This window comes from Lontra canadensis, unplaced genomic scaffold (genome assembly GCF_010015895.1).
Source record: "Lontra canadensis isolate GAN:19392208 unplaced genomic scaffold, GSC_riverotter_1.0 scaffold85, whole genome shotgun sequence".
Taxonomy (NCBI): domain Eukaryota; kingdom Metazoa; phylum Chordata; class Mammalia; order Carnivora; family Mustelidae; genus Lontra; species Lontra canadensis.
In genome coordinates this window covers 4,431,774-4,448,950 of record NW_022631079.1, presented here as the reverse complement: position 1 = coordinate 4,448,950, position 17,177 = coordinate 4,431,774, and the positions used below count along the sequence as shown (strand labels likewise).

At 48.6% G+C, this 17,177-nt stretch overlaps 2 protein-coding genes across 3 annotated transcripts in view; both read left to right on the top strand.

The window, feature by feature from the left end:
• The window catches only part of LIPA (lipase A, lysosomal acid type), a 36,424-nt gene extending 31,193 nt beyond the window's left edge, over positions 1 to 5,231 (top strand). For both annotated transcript variants that reach the window (XM_032883061.1, XM_032883060.1), the window contains exons 7-10: positions 912 to 1,058; positions 2,047 to 2,118; positions 4,228 to 4,299; positions 4,938 to 5,231. In XM_032883061.1, coding sequence (XP_032738952.1) covers positions 912 to 1,058; positions 2,047 to 2,118; positions 4,228 to 4,299; positions 4,938 to 5,171 — 525 coding nt within the window. In that variant the 3' untranslated portion in view covers positions 5,172 to 5,231. The remainder of the gene's footprint in view (positions 1 to 911; positions 1,059 to 2,046; positions 2,119 to 4,227; positions 4,300 to 4,937) is intronic.
• An 8,757-nt stretch (positions 5,232 to 13,988) lies between these two features.
• On the top strand, positions 13,989 to 15,255 carry CH25H (cholesterol 25-hydroxylase). Its single transcript, XM_032883059.1, has one exon. It carries the CDS (start codon positions 14,212 to 14,214, stop codon positions 15,022 to 15,024), a length of 813 nt encoding a protein of 270 aa, XP_032738950.1. The 5' UTR covers positions 13,989 to 14,211; the 3' UTR covers positions 15,025 to 15,255.
• The last annotated feature ends 1,922 nt before the right edge of the window (positions 15,256 to 17,177 follow it).

Sequence of the window (17,177 nt, the reverse complement as noted above, 5' to 3'; positions counted from 1 at the left end):
ATTGCACCAGTGTGTGAAGATCTTCGCAGGCATAGTGATTGCCTCAAAATACTGGAACACATTGGTCACGGCTTCACCTGCCCCAGGAGTGGGCAGACTTCTTCTCTTAAAGGCCCGTAGAGTAAATACTCTTGGCTTTGTGGATCGTACAGTCTCTGTTGGAAGTACCGAACTCTGCCACTGTTGTGTGAAAAGAGCCAGAGACAAAGCAGAGGAAAAGGAGTGTGTCTGTGTCAATAAAACTTTATTTATAAGACTAGGCAGTGCTGGTGGGGGAGGAATGAGGAGTTCTTGTTTAATGGGAACGGAGTCTCAGCTTGAGGTGTTGGAAGAGCTCTGGAGATGGGTAGTGATGCTGGTTGCACAGGAATTTGAGTGTCCTAACGCCCCTGAACAGAACACTTAAAAAGGGTCAAAAGGGTAAATTTTGTGTTACGCACACACTAGCTCAAGAAAAAAAGTGTCAGAAGAAAAAGACAACAGCAGGTGGCAGGAATTGGCTCACCAGCCAGTAGAATCGGTCCGGCTGCATCTGCCCCATGCAGACACGTGGTGAAGCAGCCTTGGCTTCGACTCGTTCTTGGAAATCACAACCCACCCCGCAGTCTGTGACACTCTTCGGGGATGGCCCTGGGCTGAGTGGTCATTAATGCCCCTTCCCACGCTGAAAAGTCTGCTGTGGACTGATGTGACTTTCTGCCTCTTCTCTTCATGGGAGGCTTTCGACCACCACTCTAACATCGGCTTTGGCCTGCGTGTCCTAGTGCGACAGTCTGCCTCCCGTTGCCATTTCTTTTCTGGGGTCACATGCAGAGATGCTTGGCGTGTGTCTCTGCTTCAGGGGTGGGTCAGGGAAGCCTTCTGACAGAATGAAGTGCTGAGATACTCTTGGGTTCCCTTTTATGTTTTAGGACTTGTTTGGGGTCAAAGAATTTCTTCCCCAGAATACGCTTTTGAAGTGGCTGGGCACACATATTTGCAACCATGTCATTCTGAGGGAGCTCTGTGGAAATGCCTTTTTTGTTATCTGTGGATTTAACGAGAAGAACTTAAACATGGTATGTTTAGACCTGCTCTCCTTTTCAGTGCGTTTGTTTTGTCTGTGGAGCTGCTTGTTTGTGCTGGGCGGTGTGAGAGAAGCAGGGACGACCTCCTCAGAGAGCTCACGGGTCTCTCATTGGGGAGGCACAGACGGATCTCCAGCAGGTGCCCGGGGGGCTGTCTGCTGCTCTCCTCAGGCCTGCCGTTAGCAACTTCCTGCTGAACGAGGAGACTTGTCATAATTTAAGTCCTGGTATTTGTATTCATTCTAGTGATCTCTTTCTTTTAAGAGATGACTATGAGTGTATTTAAATGTGTGTGTGTATGTGTGTATGTGTGTATACTTTTATTTACCTTTTTTATAAAATGTAGACCCTCGGCCAGCAGTATGCCAGTGTTTCTAATGCTTCCCCCACCCCCCAAATCTTATTTGAGAGAGAGAGCGAGCATGAGCAAGGGCAGGGGGGGACCGAAGGAGAGGGAGAAGCAGGCTCCCCGCTAAGCAGAGAGCCCAGCTCGGGCTGGATCCCAGGACCCTGAGATCATGACCTGAGTGGAAGGCAGAGGCTTAACCTACTGAGCCACCCAGGCATCCCTTTGCTGGAATCTCTAAATATATTTGTTGTTTGTCTGTTACATTTTGAAAGCAGGCTTTAAAATTCTAGAATGAAGGCTCTAGGGAGTTTTTTACAGTAGTATTAATTTTTCTGATTGTTACACGAAATGTTGGAAATTCAGAAAAGTTTGAAGAACAAAGTCAGAATGACCCATCAGCTCAGCCCTACAGTCAGTTACCCCGTTGCTCTGCGTCCTTCACCCGTGTTCTGTGCGTGTGTGGCTGTATGGGTTTTTATAGGGTGTATGTGTCATCAGAGAACTAGAACTCTTTCGCCTGCTTGTAGTCTCCTTTATTTGAGATTGTGGCTCTGAAGTGCAAAACAGGTTTAGTGTCAATGCCTCCTTAATGCTGTGTCCATTCTTTATTTCACCATGTTTCTTTTGCAGTCCAGAGTGCCCGTGTATGTAGCACACTCTCCTGCCGGAACCTCTGTGCAAAACATGCTACACTGGGACCAGGTAGGCGTACTTCTCTGCCAGCCCCTCCCAAGCCCTTCCTGTCCTGCACAAAGCCAGGCTGCTTACACACGGGAGCTGGTTTCCTTCCCCAGAGTCCTGGGTTCCTCCCATTGCGCCCTTGCACTCTGGGCGAGTTCAGCCAGCTTTGGGAGGGAGGCTGCGATGTCGTCACTAAGCCATGAACACGACAGGACTGAACCCATCGGGACACACCAGAGCCAAACCAGCCGTGGGAGTAAATGGGATCCACTCACTTGTAAAATGAAGTTTTGATTGTTTTCATCACATCGCCACAAAAGCAATGCCTGCTCATTCATTCTAGAAAATTTAGAAATTATGTATAGGAAAAAGATAATAATTCTCTCATTATGAAAAACAAGACTCGGCAACCAGACACAGAGATAGAAAATGTGTACCCAGAGCTGTGAAGTGTCTCTGCATCCCACTGTCTGCCTCTTGCCGCAGATCATTTCAGAAAGAGCTCCTTGAACACGCAGCTAGAAAGAACTGTTGTAGAAATAGATTAAGTAAATTATTTTCTTCTGCTTATTCTAACTTGCTTTCCCCCACCTAACAGTGTATCAGGGACTTATTTCTACCTCAGGACGTATTTTTACAGGAATTTCCTTCCTACCTTTTTTTTTTTAAGGTTCCATTTATTTGAGAGAGGGAGTGAGAGACAGCGAGAGAGAGCACAAGCAGGGGGAGTGGTAGAGGGAGAAGCAGGCTCCCCGCTGAGCAGGGAGCTTGATGTGGGGCTCAATCCCAGGACCCTGGGATCATGACCTGAGCTGAAGGCAGAGGCTTAACCAATTGAGCCACCCTGGCGCCCCACCTTGACTTGTTTTTAAACATGAAATAACTCACCATTTAAGCTCCAAACCAAGATGCTGTGGAGAGCGGTTGCCAAATGAGGGACAGTCACTGTCTGCATCTGAATCACGAGTTCCGTGTAAAATGACACCTTTTAAAAAATATTGTTTCAAAAAAGTAAGGGGAGTTGGGCTCACATTAGAGCTGTTGGGTTGGCTGGATATGTGGATATGTGGAAACTATGATGGGGATGATAAATATATTAATTCACAGATTAACATAAGTATAATATGGTGTTTTTGTTAGTCCATATACACATATTAATATATAATCAATCTTTTTCATACTGACATCAATATATTCATATAAATACATACTAATCCATATGTCTTTTTTCAGCCACAGAGTTTATGAATTTTAATACTCTTTGTACGACAGTATAAAAATATGTATATTTTAAAATCTAAATCCAATCAGCTAACATATAGAATGTTACTAGTTTCAGAGGTAGAGCTTAGCGATTCTTCAGTTGTGTTCGACTCCCAGTGCTCCTGCCATCACATGCCCTCCTACATCTAAGTCTTAGTCCGTACATCGTATGTAGTATGTATTTCTTTCCCAAATAAGATAGTTAACTCTTTGAAAAAGCTTAAGATTTAGATTTCAGTAAAAGTCAGCATGAAGTTTAACAAGTACAGCCATGTGTGTAGCTTCTTTATCGTGTCATGTGGTAGCTACATTCCAGTTGAAATAAAATTAGTATTTATTTTATTGCAGTCTTGTTGACACACTGTGTTACACTGGTTTCAGGTGTACAACACAGTGATTTCACGTGTCTTCACATTACGCGGTGGTTCCCGCAAGTATGCCTACCCTCTGTCACCCGACATCACTATCACAATTGCAGTGCCATATAAAAAATGTATTTATTGATTTGAAGATTTTATTTTTCACTTATTTAGAGAGAGAGAGAGAGAGTGGGGAGAGGGGGAGAAGGAGAGAGGGAATTTCAAGCAGGCTCCCCACTGAGTGTGGAGCGCAACGCGGGGCTCGATCTCAGGACCCTGCGATCATGACCCGAGCCGACGTCAAGCGTTGGATGCTTGACAGACTGAGCCGCCCAGGTGCTCCCCACCCCCTGATGCCATTTTATTTTAAGTTACACTTTGGAAATAGTAAGTCTGGGTACACTGTAAAATGAGCTCCTGAGGATACAGCTAACTAAGTAGCCCCCTGTGAGGCTCTTTCAAACTTCTGTATCAGATAACTTGTTCTCCCAAATTTTCTTCTTTGTAGTTTATTAAATCCCGGAAGTTCCAAGCCTTTGACTGGGGTAGCAGTGCCAGGAATTATTTCCATTACAACCAGGTAAAGGCTTTGAAAGTCTTTAGAATGCAACTGGGCTCTGAAAATCCACCAAGGAAGCCAGCTTGAGCCATAGGGCTGCTGGGGGGCTTGGGTGCTGCGGTAAATGCTGGGGAGGGTCAAACAGATGGTGTTGGTTTCCCTCTGTCTTCCAGAATAACCCAAGCTTTGTGGTTGGTGTTGAGCCCTGGGCCTTCCCTCTTGGTCCATTTCCTTGATTCTGTAACAACTGCCACAGTCATACATCCTTCATCGTGACTGGGAACACAGACCTGAGTCAGACTAGCCTCGGTCTGCTCTCCAGCAGCTGGGGGGCCTGGGCCAGACTCCATCACCTTCAGCTTTGCCTTCCACGTACAAAGAAATGGACCATATTCTGAGTGCTGGGTGCTCTCAAGTGTGAAGCACTCTCCCCCTACTTTTGTTTCATCTCGTGACACCCATGTGACAGATGCAATGCTTATTGTCATTCTTACTGTTTCGGTTCTGGTTAACGGTAACTTGAAAAGTAAACTGAGAACAGTTTTCTAAACTTGGGTCTTCCACTGTCACATTTAGGAATCAGTATCTAACGAGGGATTATTTGGCTGTGTTTCTGTAAATCAAAACACGAATGAAGCCGTCTTTTGGTTTTATTACAGACTTATCCCCCGCCTTACAGCGTGAAGGACATGCCGGTGCCCACGGCCGTCTGGAGCGGGGGCCAGGACTCACTGGCGGACGTCAAGGACATCAGCGTCTTACTGTTGCAGATCACCAACTTGGTATACAACAAGTTCATCCCGGAATGGGAGCACCTGGACTTTATCTGGGGCTTGGATGCCCCTTGGCGGCTCTATAATGACATAGTGGATCTGATAAGGAAATACCCGTGAGAGGCCACGGGAGGGGACCATGCATTACAGTGTGCGCGCTTCCCTTCTCTGAAAGGGCTGTCTGTCTTTCCCAGGCTGTTCGCATTTTTGTCTCTGATCAAACTATGATTGACGTTTTTCAAGTGCATCCAGGATTAGAAATGCACATTTTTGGTTTAATCATGGCCTCATTGAGGGCAGCCTCTTGAAGGCTGTTTAAAAATACCACTGACTTGTAAAAGGTCCTAACCATTCTGGGCATCCTTAGAATTTAACATGCACAACATTGCCTTCTTACCATCACACAGGCCGTGCCGGGCAGGTGTCGGAGTTTCCAGGCTCTGTGGTCCATTGGTAAATGACCTGACACTGATTTGAAAAAGCTCCCCGCGCACTCAGTTTTTACCTCTTTGCCTTAAAGGGCTCTGCAGTCCACTGGCCTTGTGGTCACTAGGGAGCTAAGTAACAAGTTCTCATGCTTTCATGCGCTAGGCACGGAGTCTAACCCTGTGACACCCCAGCTGGGCCAGTTGGAAAGATTCTAGAATGAATTTTATGAAACCTAACCATGATAAGTCATTATTTAGCAAGTGTTTAAATTGTTCAGACAAAGCCAAAAAATTTGCTGGAATCTTCAGAAAATAAATGACATTCATTTAGAAAAACCCCAAACCCCATATTTTAAATAGCTCAAAGACCGATGCAGACAACCATCTATATTCATGAACTTGTAATTGGGTGGTGGGCTGTCAGTCCATGTGGGTGAGAACACAAGTCATGTGGGGAGACGGTACCCCTCTTTTCTGCAAAATCAGTGCATTCTCTTAGCTGCTGTAGCTCACTGCTGCCTTAGCTCGGTGCTCCTGTCGGGGAAGCAGAAGCCCAGGGACAGTCTGGGAGGAGTGTCCTAACCATTTTCACATGGAAGAAATGTGAGCGTGAATGTTTTCAGACGAATGCTCAGGGATTCTTTCCGTTTTTTGGTTTTGTACGTGTCCATATTTTCAATACTGTTGATTCGCGTCCGAGTTCAGGAAACCCTTATTCATGAACCTGCTTTTCTTGATGCACGATTTCTTTGCAGTGCTGACGGATGGACAGAATGACAATTGATGTGTTTCTGACAGAGCTCTTTTAGCTGCAGTAATAAATGATACTTGGGACTGGCTAATGTATGCAGACAGTGTGATACTACTTTGTAACATTTAAAAAGTCTTATTTGAATAACTTTTCAATAAAATGCAGTAGCCTCCTAAACCTGAAGGACCATGTGTATGTTGTGTTCTCCTTTATTGCCCGTGACCCTTTGATCCCCTCCCATAGTGAGGAGAGAGAGGTCGCAAACTAAAGGGTTTGGGGGATCAGTTGGAAACACTGGTCCTTGGAGCTCGTGATGCTGCGTGGAAAGAAAGCAGAGACTGACCCATCTGCAGGTGGGACCATGGATTCAGGGACTATCCCTCTAACTCCCTCTTTGAAGAAGGCAGAGACAAGTCATTTATGCCATAGGGTCCCCAAAGCATAGATCTGGTGGGCAGTGGGGCGTGTCCAATGAGATCTCTCCCACTACTCTCTGAGCTTGAGGGTAGAAGATACACCTTCCTCCTTTCTGTATGCCCCAAATTGAACACAAAGCCTGGAATGTAGTGAGTCAGTCAATACATGCGGACCCACAAGCTGTGTGAACAGTGAGAGACCTTCCCACTTAGCCGAATGCAGTGAGATGCACACGGAACATCTGGGAGGGCCCAAGGACTGAAGCGGAGTCTCTTTTCTCACGGCTCCCTCAGACAAGGGTCTGAGTGTGCTGGACGCAAAGGATGGGTATCCATGCCGGGAGGTTGCCACCCTCCTCACGGGCTTTAGGTCCCCCCACTGTACCCTGAAGCCGCCTTTCTTCTTTGACCAAAGCACACTGGGTTGGCCAACCAGGTACAAGATTCTTGGGTAGGGGAGGACAGAAAGGGACAGTGAGTAGGTGTCTTCTGGAACTAGGGGAGAGAGCAGCCCCACCAAGAATGCCTTCAGTGCTGTAAGTGACCTGCTATCTCTAGCTTGGGCTGATGCCACAGCAGCACCCCCAGACTCCCCTGAGAATGAGTCAGTCAATCTTTCACACACAAGGTGACACGGATGAGCAGGGGGAGGGGGTCCATTCTACAGAGTCCACCTCTTACTGGCATGTGTCTCTCTTCCCTCCTTTCTGGACTTTTCTCTGGGGAGTTTTCTTCAGTGTGAGGCCAGTCTAGAGATGAAGATGTTATGTAACTCTTCCTGGTACAGTCCTGTTCCCTTGCACATTTGCCTTTGTTGGTGGCCTCTTGTTCCTGAGATTGCAGCGTAGGTCCTTTAAATCCTTGTAAACCTAGGCTGTGTTAATGTTTCATCATTGTTGTATTTCATTGTTTTTTTAAAGATTTTATTTATTAGAAAGAGCACGCGTGCGAGAGAGAACACGAGCCGGGGTAGGAGGAAGGGCAGAGGGGGAGAGCAAGCCGACTCCCGCTGAGCGGGGAGCCCAATGCAGGGCTCTATCCCAGGACCCCAGTATCATGACCCGAGCCGGAGGCAGATGCTTAACCCACTGAGCCACCCAGGCACCTCTGTTTTATTGTTTAACAAAACAATCTTGTTTTGTCTTTGCCTTAAGGAGCTTGTGCCTTTCATTAGAAGTCGGGTTGCGAGTTGGTAGGACTTCTGATTCTTCAGCTTGGTTTGATATATATTCCTTTGAGCATCCCACGAAGATGTCCACAGATCCCTAGGACAAGAAGACTAATTAATACACTGCCAACTTGGCGCTCTAAGACCTCGCAGTCCCTGGGTTGGGGGGCGGGGCACAAAGCTTCCAAGTGAGGTTAGTTGAGAACAAAGTCATTTCTCCCATTTGCCACCAGAGGGCACGCTTGGCTTTGCCTCCAAAGCTTTTCTTTCTCTAAGGAGGCTTTCTCTGGTCTCTTCTGGGAAAGAGAGAAATTTTGTTGATTCTGGAGTGCTGGATGGTAATTTGAGGACCGGTGAGAACAACCACGTTTCTGGTCATTTCTATCCAGGATTATGACCAATTTTGGCCTAATTCATAATATCTAAAGAATGTCCTCAAAGAATAGCTGTATCCCAGCTGTGACGTGAAGATAAAAATTTGCCTAATGGGTAAAAGGGTGGTCGGAACCTCAGCATGGAAGGGGCTGCAGAGGAGGCTTTAACTGAGGCCTCAGGCTTATGAAGGACCAAAACTGAGACTAGTGATACGATCTCCAAATGATGAAAATTATTTTATGTTTGTGTTAAAGTTGTTGCTGTGTTATTAAATGTAAACTTTCAAAATATACTGTAGTTGTTTTTTTTTTTAACATTTTATTTATTTATTTGACAGAGAAATCACAAGTAGGCAGAGAGGCAGGCAGAAAGAGATGGGGGAAAGCCGGCTCCCTGCTGAGTAGAGGCCTGATCTGGTGCTCGATCGATCCCAGGACCCTGAGACCATGACCCGAGCCGAAGGCAATGGCTTAACCCACTGAGCCACTCAGGCGCCCCGAAATACTGTAGTTTTAACTTTTGTCATTTAGTTTTTAATATAGGAAGATATTTTCAAAATGTGCCCCCCTGAAAGGCAGCATTAGATGACAATAATTCTGATTTTTACTTATTTTTATTAACTTATTTTTTAAAGATTTTATTTGTTTATTTGAGAGAGAACAAGGGCAAGCACAGCTGGGGACGGGACAGAAGGAAAGGGAGATACAGACCTCCCCACTGATCAGGAAGCCCAACACAGGGCTTTTGTATCTTTTTCCAGATTTTAATTATCCATTTGACAGAGAGACAGGGAGAGAGGGAGTAGAAGCAGGGGGAGTGGGGGAGGGAGAAGCGGGCTTCCCGCTGAGCAGGGACCTTCACCCCCAATGCGGGGCTCAATCCTGGGATCACGAAGAGGGCCAAAGAGAGCCGAAGGCAGACACTTAACGACTTAGCCACCCAGGTGCCCCTCTGATTTTTAAACAGCTTGTCAGTAATTCATTCAAGAGTATTTATGATATCACATAGTGCTAGGTGCAGATTTTAAGTTCAATTCTAAACTAAGCAAGTAAAACTTTCTGCCCACTTGTTTTAGTGGTACTAAAATATACTGTGCATTTTGCACTGTATACTGTGCCTAAAATATACTGTGCCTTCCGACTTTTAAAACCTTCTTACAAGGCCTGCGTTTTGCAGCAACTCCTTCAGTGAGGTGCAGTATTTTCTCTTTACAGGCACTTGGGTGCCTTTTAGTGGAGATGATTTTTACCTGCTTTAATGAAAGAGAGCGTCGAGGAGTCTCCTGGGGGAGCTAACATCTCCCACGTTCTTCATCAGCATCTTCTGTTTTGGTGTGGATAAGTCGTGTCTTCTGACTTTTTTGGAAACTTCCCTCTAAGTGAAACTTCAGTCCCTCACGCCAGCACCAAAGTCCTCTACAGGTGTCTACCTTGAAACTGACAAAAGCTTCTGCTTTCACCTTGGCTGTAACTTTCTATTCAACCCAGTTAGTCCTGACTTTTCTGACAAGAAGCCTTCATTTTTACAAAAAGAGGTTAAATATTTTTAGACATTTTATTTATTTATCTGACAGAGAGAGAGAGTACAAGCAGGGGGAGCAGCAGGCAGAGAGAGAGAGAGGAGCAGACTCCCCACTGAGCAGGAAGCCGATCCCAGGACCCTGGGGTCATGACCTGAGCAGAAGGCAGACGCCCAACCTACTGAACCACCCAGGCGCTCAAGGGATTATGTTTTTTTTTTTTTTTTAAGATTTTATTTATTTGACAGAGATCACAAGTAGGCAGAGAGGCAGGCAGAGAGAGAGGAGGAAGCAGGCTCCCCGCTGAGGAGAGAGCCCAATGCGGGGCTCGATCCCAGGACCCTGAGATCATGACCTGAGCCGAAGGCAGCGGCCCAACCCACTGAGCCACCCAGGCGCCCTCAAGGGATTACGTTTTAATCTTTGGAATTACTCTATCCTCTACCAGTCTTACGTGTTACCAGCCAAGGCATCATAACACTTCTCATGTCTGATATCTGGCAGTATCTGTTTCGGTTAGATAGATCCAAGAACATTTTGCCTAATTTGGGAAAGAAAAAAACCATCAAGTTCACATCGGGAAAGAGAGGAGTCCCTGGTAATGCAAGTACATGCTCAGTTGTTGGGTGCGGGGGTAGTATCCAGAGTCCTCGGTGCGGAGTCCCGAGTCACTGCAAGATGGTGTTAAAAATGCGGACTCGATGGCTACGCTCATGAAAACGGTCTGGGGTAGCTGGAGAAGACAAGAATCCTGTCCTCCAGCCCTGTCAGGAAGCATGCAAGGTAAAAAGGATACAGAGGAAGTCAAAGTCAACTGGAGAAGCACAAGAAATAGTCCTAGCACCACCAGAGCTCAGGAAATACCCCCGTCTGTGGAAAACCATCCCCGTGGGTAAGTAGCTAAACCAGCCAGGGCTCTGGGGGGGTGGGGATTCTACTTTGTTAGCTTCGGTTTAGAGCTGGTATCTTCAGAAACAAGCATCGTGTCCACAGATACCTTAGACGCCCCCCCCCTTTTTTTTTTTTTTAGATTTTATTTACTTATTTGACAGTGGGACACACAGAGAGGGAGCACAAGCAGGGAGAGTGGGAGAGGGAGAAGTTGGCTTCCCATCGAGCAGGGAGTCCTATGCGGGGCTCCATCCCAGGACCCCTGGGATCATGATCTGAGCCAAAGGCAGACGCTTAACACACTGCGCCACCCAGGCGCCGCCACAGATGTCTTTTGAACACTCACTACATGCAAGGTATGATGGTTGGCACTGTGGGGAAAAAGTCCTAAAAGATAGTACCTGTGCCCTAAAAAGAACTCTTCGTCTTGCAAGCTGTTAAACGTATGTTGTGCACGTGAAGTGCTTAAAGGTGCACCTTTGCCAGTTCAGGAAATGATACCACTTTACTCAAGACTAAACAGGGTTCAGTCTCATTCAGGTCCACCAAGTGATGCTGTCTTTGTTCCACATGACATTGTGCTTCCTTTTTCGGCTTCTTCCCTGTGACATGGAGCAGACAAGATTTTAACTAATTTCCCCGAGATGGTTGCATTCATATATGGGATACAGACTTCTGTCCCCCGGGGCAGCTGATGGTCGGGCAAGGCAGGGAAGCCAGTAGCTGTTCTGCAGAGTGCTGTGAGCAGGAGGAGAGAGCCTGGGCCGAGCAGGGGACAGCAGAGGCTTCTGGATCTGGCTGCACTGGGCTTTGTGCCACCGGCCCACGGAGAGGACTTTAACAGGCTTCGTGATTGAGGATGCAAGAACTAAAGAAGGCAAAGAATGGGTTGGTTGGGGCTGGGGGCTTGAAGGGGGCGGTCCTGACAGCAACCTCAGAGCCAAGTCCAAGTGCAGCAAGTCTGCCCGTGCCACCCACTTCAGAAATCCACACGAGCATCCCAAGCACCCAAGCATGTAGCCGAGACCACAAGGAGAGGACAGCGTGTGCTGAATGGAAATTTGAAGGTTGACTTCATTTCTTTTGAGGGCAAATCTGAGTGATAACTTTACCTCTGAGCAGAGTTCATTTTTAAGTCTGAGAACGTGAGCTCTGATGGTCCCTTTGGAGCACTGAGGAGTCCAAGAGCAAAGGAGACCAAGCCCCTCCTCTTCTCTCCAAGCCAGGCAAAGTTCAAGGGCAAGCCTTGTGTACAAGGAATGGGAAAGGAGGCAGTTCCTGGGTTGACCTAAAGATGAATTGGGAAGAGTCTTGGGGGAGGGCAAGGCTGAAGAAGAGCCTAGAACCCACAGGGTGTCTGTGTGCTAGAAACTCACCGCAAGGGAGGCTAGGGGCCTGCATCGTACCCAGGTCCATTACCATCTAGATGTCCAAGCAACTAGAAAATCCACTCTTTCCCTGTCCTCATTGCCTGTCAAGAAATTCAGCTGTTTCTGCACCTCTGTCTCATCAGTACACAAGCAGAATATCATAATATCCTTAGCACACTGATGGGTTAAAGAAAAACTCCAGGAGAGCTAGAAGCTGGAGGCCCCAGAGGATGGGCATGTAGGGAGCATGTGTATCATGTAGGGAGCATGTGTATCCTATCAGCGGTGGGTCAGGGACAAACGGCCCCCTGGGGGTTCTGAATTATGAACTGCCTTGTTATAGGGCGTGGGTATAACATCCCATTCGTTATTAGATATTACTGTATCATTACGTGTTATGAACTGGCTTCTGATATACATGCATATATGTGCATATCCTATATATTGTTATATTTCTAGGTCCATATGCTGGTCTCTATTTCTGTCATATTTCTTCTTTCCTCCTAGTATGTGGTGTTCCATCTTTTATTTCTCTTTACACGATTTCACTGGATTTTAATTGTAAACTTCCTCGGTTCTTTAGGTAAAATGTGGAGCACAAAGTTAAAATAATATGCGTCTTCCTTTGCAAGTTGGTGGTGTGCGGAGCACCGGGCTTCTGTTTCTGTGAGGCCACAGGGCTAACAGCTTGGGGTTCCCAACCCTGGAGGAAATCACCTCAAGTGAAACGCTTAGCTCATGCCTGGCAGACTTTGTTGTTATGTTCCCATTTTAATGCTTGAAATAACCTCCCGCGGTGGCTACTCTTCTTTTCCTTTGGCGGGGTAAGGGGTGGGGAGGGGTGGCAGTTGGGCGAAAACATGCAAAGGCTCGGGGAGTGAGTGAACCCCAACCTCACGGACACACGACGCAAAGCTAGAATTAGTTCTGCGTGGTCCCGCCTTCCAAGTGCTAGTCCCCAACTTTTATCTTCTAGGGGACTCTTGCGTTGTGTATCAGCCACCCGGATCAAAGGCGGAGGTGGTTTTCTACGCGGTCCCGGGTGGCCCCAGAGCTCGCGCAGTACCGACCTTATCCGGCCCGGTGCCCCCGGAGAGCCGCCGAGGTGGGGCCGGCCGCGCAGTGCCACTCCGGGCGCCAGGGGCTGTCGGGGGTTTGCAGGTTGAGACCAGCTGCAGCCAGGCCCAGCGAAGCCGGCGGAGAGGAGCGCAGCGCAGCGCAGGCGCGCCCTCCTCCGCTCTTGGCCCAGCGTCCCGCCACGCTGCAGGCGCGCACTGGGGCGCCGCCGAAGAACAAAGCGGATGGTTTACTGCTTTCATCGCCTCCATTCCAAATGAGGACGCCGCGGCTTTGTAGCCAGATCTGGGCAAGCTCTAGATGGTAAAACCCAGAACTTTTTTTTTTTTTTTTTAATTGAAGCCTCCCAGCCGCGGTCCCAGCTCTGTCGCCGTGCCTCCTCGTCGGGGTCGCTGCTCTGGGCCCCGAAGGCGCAGCGGACAAAGAAGCGAGCGGCCGCCCCCGGGGGGAGTCCGCGCTCGGTGGGATCCGGAGCTGGCGGCGAGCGGGCGGGGAGAGCTGCGCGCGGAGACGCTGGAACCGTGCGGGTGGATCCGCCGGTCGCCGCCGCGCGCGCCCGGGCGCCCGGAGGTTCCCCCTGCGGGAGGGTCCGTGTGCAGCCCGCAGCACATTAGATCGAGAGGAGGTGTGCCGACAGAAAGGATCCGAAATACAGGAAGGTACGTCGCTTTAAAAAGTTTTTAAAAATGCAGTGGTGGTTGCTTCTTTAGGAAAGCACATGGACGCAATTCTCCGTACGCACTTAAAAATACAAGCGACTGCGCCCTGATTGCCAAGGAGCTCTTCAGCGCGGTGGCGGGAATATTCTCTGCCTTGTCTGGGGGTGATGATGACAGAGGAACTAAGTTGTCAAAATTGGTAGAAACTACACTGAAGATCTGCGTATTGTATCGAGTGTATCCGGCACGTCAGCTGAAAAAAAAATCGCACATACATCTCGCATAGAAAAAGCTAATAAGCAACCTGTTGCGCCCAGAAAAAGCCGCTACAGCACAGCTGTAGATACGCATTTTGGCAACTGAGCGCGACTCCGTGGGGTTGTTTATTTTTGCAAGATGGGCCCGGCCGGGAAAGGGGAGCGAGAGGGCTGCTGACATCACTCGGGGCGGGGCCGCAGCGCGGAGAAAAGTCGGAGGGACCCGAGCCGCCCCGGCACAGCCTCAGCATGAGCAGCCACAACGCGTCCGAGCTCCCCATCCTCTGCAGCTCCGGCCAGCTGCTCCTACAGCCGCTCTGGGACCGACTGCGGGCCCGGGAGGCGCTCACGCAGTCGCCCTTGTTCGCGGTCCTCTTTTCCATCACCACGTACGTGGGCTTCTGCCTGCCCTTCGTGGTGCTGGACGTCCTGTGCCCCTGGGTGCCCGCGCTGCGGCGCTACAAGATCCACCCGGACTTCTCGCCGACGGTGCGGCAGCTGCTGCCCTGCCTGGGGCAGACCCTCTACCAGCACGTGGTGTTTGTGCTCCCCTTGACGCTGCTGCACTGGGCCCGTGGCCCAGCGCCCTGGCCCCGCGAAGCCCCTGAGCTGCTGCAGCTGGCGCGCCACGTCGTGGGATGCCTGCTGCTCTTCGATGCCGAGTTCTTCGCGTGGCACGTGCTGCACCACAAGGTGCCATGGCTCTACCGCACCTTCCACAAGATGCACCACCAGAACGCAGCCTCGTTCGCGCTGGCCACGCAGTACATGAGCACCTGGGAGCTCTTCTCCTTGGGCTTTTTCGACATGGTGAATGTCACGCTGCTCCAGTGCCACCCGCTCACCGTCCTGGTGTTCCACGTGCTCAACATCTGGCTGTCGGTGGAGGACCACTCCGGCTACGACTTCCCCTGGTCCACGCACAGACTCGTGCCTTTCGGATGGTATGGCGGCGTGGCGCACCACGACCTGCACCACTCGCAGTTCAACTGCAACTTTGCCCCTTACTTCACGCACTGGGACAAAATCCTGGGGACTCTGCGCTCAGCTCATGCCAAGTGACTCACAGCCTCCCTCCCAGGCTGCGGTGGGGTGGCACAGGGGGTGCCTACCCCCACTCCGACCCAGGACTGCCGCAGGGCGCTTCACACTTGAATCAGGAGAAACACACCTGAGCTGTTGTGTCTTGTTTTGGTTTTGTAAGTAATTTATTACCTGCTGGAGATTTAAAATCTGATGTATTTTTAGTCTAAGTAATTTATATGGTTTCTGTATATTGGCAATTGTATTCTTGGAGTCTTGGAGTCACATTCTAGCTCACTTCAATAGCCTTGGTTCCCGGATATGTTAGACGCTCATCACTGGCATATTTAAATCATCTCAAAAAGGATTTGATTGTAGGACAAGGAAGGTCCTGTGTTTCAAAGTGTCATAGAAATGGGCTAAAATAACGTCTTCTTACGGAGCATAGGATCTCTGACTATATTAGCAACAAACATGTTCCTGCTGGACAGTGATCACAATTGTTGTGCTTTTTTCTATTTTTTCATGTAACAGTATATTTATATTGAAAGAAATGTTATTTGTACTTAAAAAAGAAAGAAAAAGAACAGAACAAGTTTTGCCTGTTGTTTCCTGGGCGTTTAGACTGATCAGTACTAAAACGGGAAGAGGGAGCTGGGGCGGCAGGTGACCTCCATCAGCCACAGAAGGAGAGGAGTCTGGTGGTGGGGTGTTTTGTGGGGCATTTGTAGGAGAGACAAGGCAGAGGCGGCAGAAGGGGTCAGTTAGTCTGTCTGTTTGGGTCTAGCAATTGCACAGAGGGAGAATCTCTGTTGTTCTGAATGGTTTTCAGCTGATTTCTGCATAACAAGCAACTCCGAGAATTACCCTCTAAAGTTTTAGGGAGATTAACCCTGCTCCACCATTTGATTAATTGGAGGGCAGTGGTGTTGGGGGAGGACTAGAATTGGTGGAGTGCATTGCTTTGCAAAACCAGCGAGTCAAGGGTGTGTATGAGAAGGGTTGATAGATACAGAAAGAGATTCTGAGTCAGCCCTCGTTTCTTATGTATCCATCTAGCTAGCATAAGTGACCATCATGCACACAGCTCTGCAATTGGGGATTTTGGGGTTTTCACTTTTCTTAAGCAAAGACATACATGCAAATTGCATTACCCCTTTGTTAAATGGAGAAAAAGTGACATTTGGCCCCAGGTCCCTGGTTCCTCATTTGTAAAAGGAGACTGTGTTCCAGATGTTCTCCCAGATTACTTGCCGCCCTCAATGTCCCTATGACTGACCACACACCTGTCACCTGTCACGTACCCCATCCCAAGCGGCTGCTGCCTATTTGTCTTCACTTTATCTTTGGAACAGAGTTATACAGGGTAAAATAAAACATCAAGACAATTTAGGCAGACAAGTATGAAGAAGGGCAACTTTGCATGTAGTTCTAGGCTCATTACATGCGAACTGAACTATCCTGTTTAAAGATGAAGCATTTGCCTAAGGACCTGGGTTCCTGCCTGGTGAGACTCCCAGGAAGGGTGTCCAGCTCTCCCAAACTCTGGCAAGTTGCAGTCACAATGCCCAGCTCCTCTGCTGATGGTCTCACGTTCCCTCCCAATACATATGCTCTTTGGGTTTATTCACAAAGGCTACTGCTTCCGGGGGGGGGGGCAGAGGCTCCACGCTGGGTCTTACGGATTATACTGACCTGTGAATGTGCAAATAGGCCATCAGAGGCAAGAGGAACTTGCTGCCTCAGGTAGGATGGGTGACATACCGCGCAGAGGAAGGACAGGAGAAGTGACGCGCTGGGATGGACAGGTGTGAAGTATGGGGTGCAAGGGTTACTTGTCTTCAGCAGCTCTGGGCTGCCGACAGATCTGCGACAATGACCGTTTGTCACAGCTTGCTCTCAAGAGATGTTGTAAAATGTCTCCCGTGGCCTCACTGTGTAAGGGAATTTTGCATTTTGGGCCAATTGTACCCATGGAAATTATTTGGGCCCAGAAACCCTTTCTCTCGGTTGACGTTTTATTACTTTTTAATACCTTGGCAGCCGAGGTAGGAGAGTGGAGAGGATGAGAGGTTTTTCAGAAGAGCTCGAAATAATGAGAGTGAAATACTTTACTTTTGCATGCATGCTGATGCTTTTACACATTGTTCCTCTTGCTCCTTAGGCTCCAAAGGGAGGTCGGATGGTTGCTA